The following is a 9,016-nucleotide window of genomic DNA, read 5'->3' as shown; positions in this document are numbered from 1 at the left end:
GACTAGTAGATTAAGTTGTAAATAGTTTTAGAGTAGTAAATGTATTGGGAAGATAATCATGGAGGCTGCAGGAGCGCTGGCGAGCTTAGCACCGTCACCAATCACAGTACTGGGTCTGATACCACTCCTGGCTCTCGGGATTACGTATTTCAGATATCAGCAATTCGATCCGGAGTCTTACATCACAGATGTAAATACAGTAAGTGTAACATGTTCATATAGATATAGTTACCCAGTTGAATTGAGATAGTCAATCATTACGTTCAATGAATCAATCATTATAACATAAAATGTTTTATCGTAACTTCCACTTAAATTAATTAGCGATTATTACATTAAAAACATAGTTCTACTATTACTTTACTTTTATAAGCGCAAATTATAAAGGTGAAACTCACCAATTACATAATGTTATGCAAAATGTAAATGGTAGAAATTCTTACATGGATATTATTGTATAACAAAATATTCAATATTTAGGTTACATTAAATGTTAATAGTATTGCTTATTTTAAAACTAATTCAATTTTATTTCATTTTCAGATATTACCGATCTACGACTTCGTAATAGTCGGCGGGGGGTCAGCGGGTGCGGTGGTCGCGTCGCGGCTCTCCGAAATAGGAAACTGGACTGTATTGCTACTAGAAGCTGGACAAGATGAGAACGAAATATCCGACATACCAGCCCTGGCTGGTTATACACAGCTATCAGAGATGGACTGGAAATTCCAAACGACGCCGTCTCACAACCGCTCATACTGCCTCGCTATGAACGGTGACCGCTGCAATTGGCCGCGAGGGAAAGTACTCGGTGGATGTAGTGTCCTTAACGCCATGGTGTACGTTAGAGGAAATAGAAACGACTACGACCTTTGGGAGGCTCTAGGAAATCCTGGTTGGTCATACGATCAAGTTTTACCATACTTTTTGAAATCAGAGGATAATCGTAATCCGTACCTAGCTAACAACCCGTATCACGGCACGGGCGGATATCTAACTGTACAAGAAGCTCCCTGGCGGACACCGTTATCGATAACATTTTTAAAAGGTGGCATGGAACTGGGTTACGAATTTCGCGATATTAACGGCGCGAAACAAACGGGTTTTATGTTGACCCAAGCGACTATGCGTCGTGGGAGTAGATGCAGTACAGCTAAAGCTTTTATTAGACCTGTGCGTCATAGAAGTAACCTACATGTAGCTTTGGGATCCCAGGTTACCAAAATCCTTATAAACCCAGTTAAGAAACAAGCGTATGGCGTGGAGTTTTACCGAAATGGTGAGCGTCATAAAGTGAGGATAAAGCGAGAAGTCATTATGTCAGCCGGTGCGCTTGCTAGTCCACAACTGCTTATGTTAAGTGGAATTGGTCCAGCGGAACACCTTAGAGAGCACGGCATTCCGCTGGTCGCTAACCTCAAAGTCGGTCACAATCTACAAGATCACGTAGGATTGGGTGGCTTAACGTTTGTAGTAAACAAACCTGTTACGTTCAAAAAGGACAGATTCCAATCTTTTTCTGTCGCAATGAACTACATTTTATATGAAAAAGGACCGATGACCACACAAGGCGTTGAGGGTTTGGCATTTGTAAACACTAAATATGCTCCTACATCGGGCAATTGGCCAGACATACAGTTTCATTTCGCTCCGAGTTCAGTAAATTCTGATGGTGGGGAACAAATAAGAAAGATCCTTAATTTACGCGATAGAGTTTACAATACGGTATATAAACCGATAGAAAGCGCGGAGACGTGGACAATCCTGCCACTGCTTTTACGGCCAAGGAGCACTGGATGGGTAAAGTTAAAAAGCCGCAATCCGTTCCAACCGCCATCAATAGAGCCTAACTACTTCGCATACAAAGAAGACATACAAGTGTTAACCGAAGGAATAAAGATAGCCTTCGCTTTATCGAATACGACAGCATTCCAGAGATACGGCTCGCGGCCACACACGATACCTTTGCCGGGATGCCAGCACCACCCTCTATTCAGCGACGAGTATTGGGAGTGCAGTTTGAAACATTTTACATTTACAATATACCATCCGACTAGTACGTGTAAAATGGGGCCTAAATATGACCAAAACGCAGTTGTGGACGCAAGATTACGTGTTCACGGTGTAGCCAATTTACGAGTAGTGGACGCAAGTATAATGCCCACTATAATTAGTGGCAATCCGAACGCTCCAGTGATTATGATCGCTGAAAAAGCATCTGATATGATCAAAGAAGACTGGCTCGTGTTATGACAGTGTTAAGTGAAACAAAATTCAAAGTTAGTCATGAACTATTAAGTATTTATGTCACAAAGTACTTTAAGTTGTTTATTATAAAACAATTATTTTTAAGTATGTACATAATAATATACTCGATTTGTTGTAATAAAAAATATATAGAAATCATTGGTTTTCATTTCCCACACAAAATCTTATGTAACATTTACTCATACGATGTAATCAGCTCTACAAACTTGCAAGCAATTAAATAAGTATGAAGGTACATAATATTATATTAAATCCTACATCACCAAAAGGAGTGCCGATAGTATCGAAAAGTCAAATATAATTGGCAGAATTTTTGTTTATTTATTCAAGTACATATAGTAAAAAACTCTATATGTAGAGTAAAAACTCTTTTTTAGGAGATTTTCGAATATCGTCGTAATACGCTGAAAACATAGACGAGAAAATCCTGTGAGAAAATCTGATGACGATTTGTTTTAATAGACATACAAATAAATAATTCGTAATTACATTGGTATCATATCGTTTTTACTATTTATAAAAATAGTAAAAACTTATAATAGATAAACCTTAACTATTGTAAATGCGCCATCTGGCCAAAAAGTACAGTATTAACACAAATATCAATGAATGTAACAAAACGCCATCTAGTGTCGGATAGTTCAACCCCTTGAAATTACCAACCACGCAGTTTTCTGACTGTGAAAACAGAATAGTTATTTAATTGTACACTAGATGTCGTCACAATAGAAATAAGTTGGAAAAATCTTCGCTATAATACTTACCTAATTACAATTAAATAACAATAAGCTTATTTTAGCTATTATTATTAGCTATTATAATAAGGGCCGATTTTTCAATCCTTGGTTATATTTATCCGTCCAATAAAGTATTAGGTACACGAACATTTTAAAATATCACCTGTACTTAAACTGTCAAATACGGACAATTAGAATAGTGATTAGAATACATTTTTGAAATGGTAGTTTAAAACGTTATTCGATGAATAAGTTTCAACCAACGATTGGAAAAATCAGCCCTAAACAACAAAATAGCGTTATAAAAACAATACAATTATTTTGTTTAAAACTGCGGGACACAGCTAGTAGGTAACTTATAACAGTATGTAAACTTGTATGAATTAACTATGAATAAAGCAAAAAATATATTTTATCTTTGTTATTATAATATAATTCAGTACTTTTGAAGCGTATCTGTTTCGGATAATTCACATAACAAGGCTTAAAAACGTCTAGGCCTTCGAGGTTAAAACTAATTTTTAGCAACCGTTGCAGAAACGAATTGATCTCTATTGGTTCTTATGGCACAATAAGGAAAGAAACGAAAATATTTTTGAGAAAATGAAATCTTCAAATTACAGATAATATAAAAAAAATATATGATATACCTACTTAAGCTAAAAATATGTAGTACAATATGACTAGTTTCTCTTCACTTCTGGCGAAGATCGGATAACACTAGATACCCGTTCACGTGTTCACCGCCGCATAAACGAATAATTTTAGAGGCATCCCGATTATTTTGCCGACCTAAACCAACTCATGTACAGATAGATAATATAAAACCATGTAACTGAACCACGCAATTCGCTAGTCTATTATAGCCAAAACCTGCATAGGAAAACCAGTATCCCAACAATCTGTTCCGCTCATTAAATCATGATGAGACGATATATGATAAAAGATAATGCTTTCATACGTAGAAATAAACGAAATATGTTTTATTATTACTCTATATTTAGAAATTAAAGATTTCAACGGCGTTTGTCCCGTGACCACGATCGCTGAAAAATGTGCGAAAAACCGGGAAAATAATATAATTAATAAATCGCGTTTAAAATCCGTTAAAATCACAAATTTCTAAATGTGCAATACTCGTGTAAAATCAAACTCTAGTAAATAGACTCTACTATTACTACTCTACATTATAACAAACTTATCACGATAAACATACAATAACTAACAACGACGGAACAAATCATACATACACAACTGTACAAATACAAATACATTTCCCCTATAAATTACAGTCGAAAACCGATACACATTATAATATGTATAAATGTATTAATTTGTAATCACCCGCTGCGATAGCACGCAACAAACGGGTTTGAGATGCAGCCAGCTATGCGTTTCCTTGTTCTATATTATACAATTGCAAACGCAATATTTATTAGATGAACCTGTATTAAATGACAAGTTTACGTTACGTTTTGAAATTTCATACATAGCGTAGCTGGATGAATGTTTATCTAATCATAATTCACGAAAATCAACCGCACCATTATAGTTCCTCAATCGATAGGATTTAAATTAAAATGGACTCAAACTCTACGTTCCCAAGTTAACGTACCTAAGGCTTCGAGATGATCATGTTTTTAAAAGATATTTAATAATCAATTTGTTTATATGTTTCCGTATCTCAAACATACCTAGATTCGAAACAAATAGTTACTTACCAACATCACAAATCCTTATATTATATTCCTACTGGCTACTCCACTATTCTATCAAACTTAACCTAATCTACTGATGAATTAAGAAATCTTTAGATTTAACCACAACACTGTTATCTTACAATCAAAAGCAACAACGGAACATCTCTCAATTTAATTACATACACACACACACAAGTGTGTCACACATTACATAATGCTAAATAAATAATGGGTCGCATACTGACCCAGTGGCATATCATATTCGGCTCAGCCCCATAGCATGGGGCGCATTGGTAATACCAACCTGTGAAGTTGCGTGGTCATTGAGCGATAGGGCTGTCACTTAAAACTTGTATGAATATTCTCATAAAATAATTTACTATGTAATATGATTATGACTATAGTTAGGATGAAATTTTGAATAAAATCTTAATTTTATATATGTAATTTTGTATCATAAGCAGCAAAATGATAGAATAATAGCATTTTAAGATAATTTTTAAAATGAGTTAAAACATAAGCAATTTTAGTGGATTTGTTTTGAATATTAAATAAAACTTCTGTTCATAAACACACAACAAAAACTACTACGCTAACACAAAGTACTTAAAATTGTGGTCAGTTTTTTTTTACTAAAATATCTACATTTTCCGAATTCGCAAACCCTATTCTAAATCGCAGCAGCCCTACAACAGTTTCACATCGGGGCCAACAATGCGCGGGCGCTCACGTACGCCGCCCATTATATAACACTGATTTTACGCAAAATCGTGCTTACTAGAAACAACTGGTTGTATGCAATAATTATCACTCCGAATATTGTGTTACACTAAACAAACAAACTCGACCACGTGGAGCAGTTACTATTCTCACTAAGAAATGAAAGTCTTTGTACAGTGATTTAAACGTCGGGTTAAATAATATAATGACAAGTAGTCCGCCCGGGCTTCACCCGTGGTACATGTTTACATTTTCTCTCCATAATAACCATCCTCGTACTTCAAGGATTATTTTTAAAAAAATTAACGAAATGGCTTCAACCGTTCTCGAGTTATGCGCTTACCAAAACATTTTGCGATTCATTTTTATAGTATAGAAGATAAGTCGCATTTAAAATCCTTTAAGTCCTTAATTTCTGAATGTAAAATCGCGAATACTCCCATAAAATAAAACATAAGAAAAGACTATTTCGTTTACTAGAAACGGTTCGCTTATACATAGTTAGGGCTACCATCCATCCGGGTTTCTCCGGATAGTTATTGTTGTACAGCGTGGGTTGGGTTTTTATGTATTAAATATCATTAGGGGAAATCCGTTCAATTGAATGATTTGCATTCGAAATTATGAAAAAGAAAAAAGATTATTCTAATATAACACAAAGTGCAAAATACATTGGTATATAAAGATAATGCATGTATCAAGGCATCCAAAGCAAATTCAAGATTATAGGAACGAACGGTGGCATATACGAGTAAATAGCGGAAGCTCATCATTTATTAATCCGTTCCAAGTTAATAGAGCCATAAAAAATTATAGGTAGGTATCTACTAAAAAAAAGAACCCCGTTTCTTCGGCTTTTACACATTTTCCAATAACAATAAGAATTTTCATATCCTCCACTAAAGACTTTACGTAACCGGTACACAAAAGTACATAAACAGAACGATGATTGCCAGTTAATAATTTTCTAAAGTGAAGGGTATGCAGTGTTCTTTGATTAAGTAGGTAGCTCATTCAATGTTAAATAATAGACTAAAGAGAGACACAGTTAATAAGACGTCAATACTGTTGTTGTGTCACAGAAGATTTATCACGTACTCTACCTACTTGTCTTGTAAGGAAAATTAACAATAGATTCAGATAAAGATTTGGAGAAATGGGAACATCCACTGCATTATAACTATAAACAAAATATTTCGTTCAAAAACAATAATGGACAGTTTTAAAAAACTTATTTTGATAAAGTTAAGTATGAATTAAATATCTCCAATCACTTTGATGATTGAATTGGATATGATAAAATGAACATCACAAAATAATACTTGATATCACATACGATTTCAGCATCTGACAAGCTTGGTATAATATCGGAATTTAATAACAGTTTCTATATCGCAAAGTAAAAAAGGGTAAATACATTAAAACTCCAACTCAAATTCTAGTGTGTGTGAGTAACGACCTTGTACTGAAAGCCTACTTTCAAAATAAAGAAATTTCACTTCAAACATACGATAACACCACAATTTACAAAGAGTTTACATCTCACGAGTCACGACACAGCTATGCATTAACCACTACAATAGCTATAAACCTAACAGCACTCACGACGCACTATCATCAGGGAACATCATTAAACTTACGGATACAGATATCAATGGAAGATAATCAGCACTATATGAAACACCTGATCATCAAGAGATGTGCGTGAAAGCCAAACTATATAGCTATAATATATTATGTACTAGCAGTGTCGCAACGTTACACTCGCGAACGAACCCGCCGGCAAAAACAAGTATTTCTATGAGTGACGTGTTATTCTGGTAAATAAGCTACATCACTGCCACTGCCAAGTATCATCAAAATTCGTACTGTGGTTTTCTCGTGAAAAAGAAACACATCTTTTACAATTAAATCATAATGCTGAAGCGTTTACTTGTTGGGTTGGTCGAACGCGCTAATCTCAGGAACTACGGATGCGCTTTGAAAAATTATTTCAGTCTAGATGGCTAGCAGAGGCTTTATATCATCACGCTATGATCTATAAGAGCGATGTAATCCGGGTAAAACCGTACAACTAGTCATCATCATCATCATCAGCCCATATACGTTCCCACTGCTGGGACATGGGCCTCCTATGAGGGTACAGGCCATAATCCACCACGCTGGCCAAGTGCGGGTTGGCGGATGACACATGTCGTCGAACTTTTTTTTTTTTAATTCTTCGACATGTCGGTTTCCTCACGATGTTTTCCTTCACCGTTCGAGCAGTGGTGATGTTACAACATGCGCAGATAAATTGAAAAATCAATTTATTTCCTGCGCGCTCGCCTGGTCTCGAACCACGGACTTATCGATTCGAAGTCCGAGGTCTCACCACTGAGCCACCACTGCTTTGTACAACTAGTACATACTCACAAACTATCACGTTTATAATTATTTTAGACACTATATACACAGCTATATAGTAAAGCATGTGCGGTGACGTAATCGTTCCCATTACGTCGCACTTTCGTTTTCTGGATGAAAACAAAACTGTTTCCTTGTTACCGTTACAAATATTAAACGCTCTATTCAAACGGCTGAGTAAAAGTCCGGGCTCGGTCTAAGTTACGAGTGTTTCGTTAACAATAATTTATCTAGAACCAGTACAAGTTAAGAGTTGTAGGTATGTTTAACAATAAGGGCGTTATGGTTCGTGCGAATTTGCTGTAAAAGTCCGGGCTCGCGGTCTAAGTTAAGTTTTGTATGTTTAACAATAACTAGTTCCTATATTTGTTCTTTTATCGATTTTTACCGCTAAATATATAAAAACATAATTCATTTTTGCGATAACTGACTTAGTATTTGAGCGTATTAATTACAATGTTATGGTTCGCAACAAGCGAAATTGCTGTACTTTTACTCTAAATATTTCAGCCAATAAAACATCTTATTCAATTGAACAAATACAAATACCTTTATTTATAAACGCAACCTCAATAGGCTTTTTATTTTCTTTGTAGATGTAATATCGAAACATTTAAAGATGATTTTCCTTTATTTGGTAAAGATGTTATAATATGAAGCACTAACCAGCCGGGTCATCTTTCACAATCCGCGGATGTAAGACAATTTATCTGTATTTACTGTGAAGCAATCAGGAATTACGGATCACAACATGCAAACATATGAGCTATTTGCATGTTAAATATTATGTAAATTGGGTGTTATTATAGAACCTCTCAATGACATAATTGGAATAATCTAAATTTATGTCTAGAACATTCTACAATTAAGACTTCGAGTGAAATTTAGATTCGACAATTTTTGTTGCTATCTGGTTATATTGTATAACAGTTATTCCATCATTTTAAGTGTTATTACAGATGTCTATCGTTATTCGTAAAGTTTATTATTTGAAATATCCGTTTAATAGCTGTCTAATAGGTAAGCTTTAAAAAATTAAACTCCGAATCAAGTGCGATCAAATGTGGAAGTGAAATGACTTTAATATCAAATTATTAAATTTCAAAATTCAGACCTTAATTTTAATGCTGCTAATAACAAAGCCTATATAAAATGAAAAAAAATCCGCCCACGGCAATGTGAAGT

At 34.9% G+C, this 9,016-nt stretch overlaps 2 protein-coding genes across 2 annotated transcripts in view; one reads left to right on the top strand and one right to left on the bottom strand.

Annotated features, from left to right (window-relative positions):
* LOC123700111 (flotillin-2) overlaps positions 1-9,016 on the bottom strand; it is a 214,564-nt gene that overhangs the window by 101,471 nt on the left and 104,077 nt on the right. The window lies entirely within an intron of this gene.
* Positions 59-2,330, top strand: LOC123700109 (glucose dehydrogenase [FAD, quinone]-like). Its single transcript, XM_045647236.1, has 2 exons — positions 59-199; positions 544-2,330. Exons 1-2 carry the CDS (start codon positions 59-61, stop codon positions 2,251-2,253), a joined length of 1,851 nt encoding a protein of 616 aa, XP_045503192.1. The 3' UTR covers positions 2,254-2,330.

Source organism: Colias croceus, chromosome 19 (genome assembly GCF_905220415.1).
Source record: "Colias croceus chromosome 19, ilColCroc2.1".
In the NCBI taxonomy this organism is placed as follows: domain Eukaryota; kingdom Metazoa; phylum Arthropoda; class Insecta; order Lepidoptera; family Pieridae; genus Colias; species Colias croceus.
This window is presented reverse-complemented; position numbering and strand designations above follow the sequence as displayed.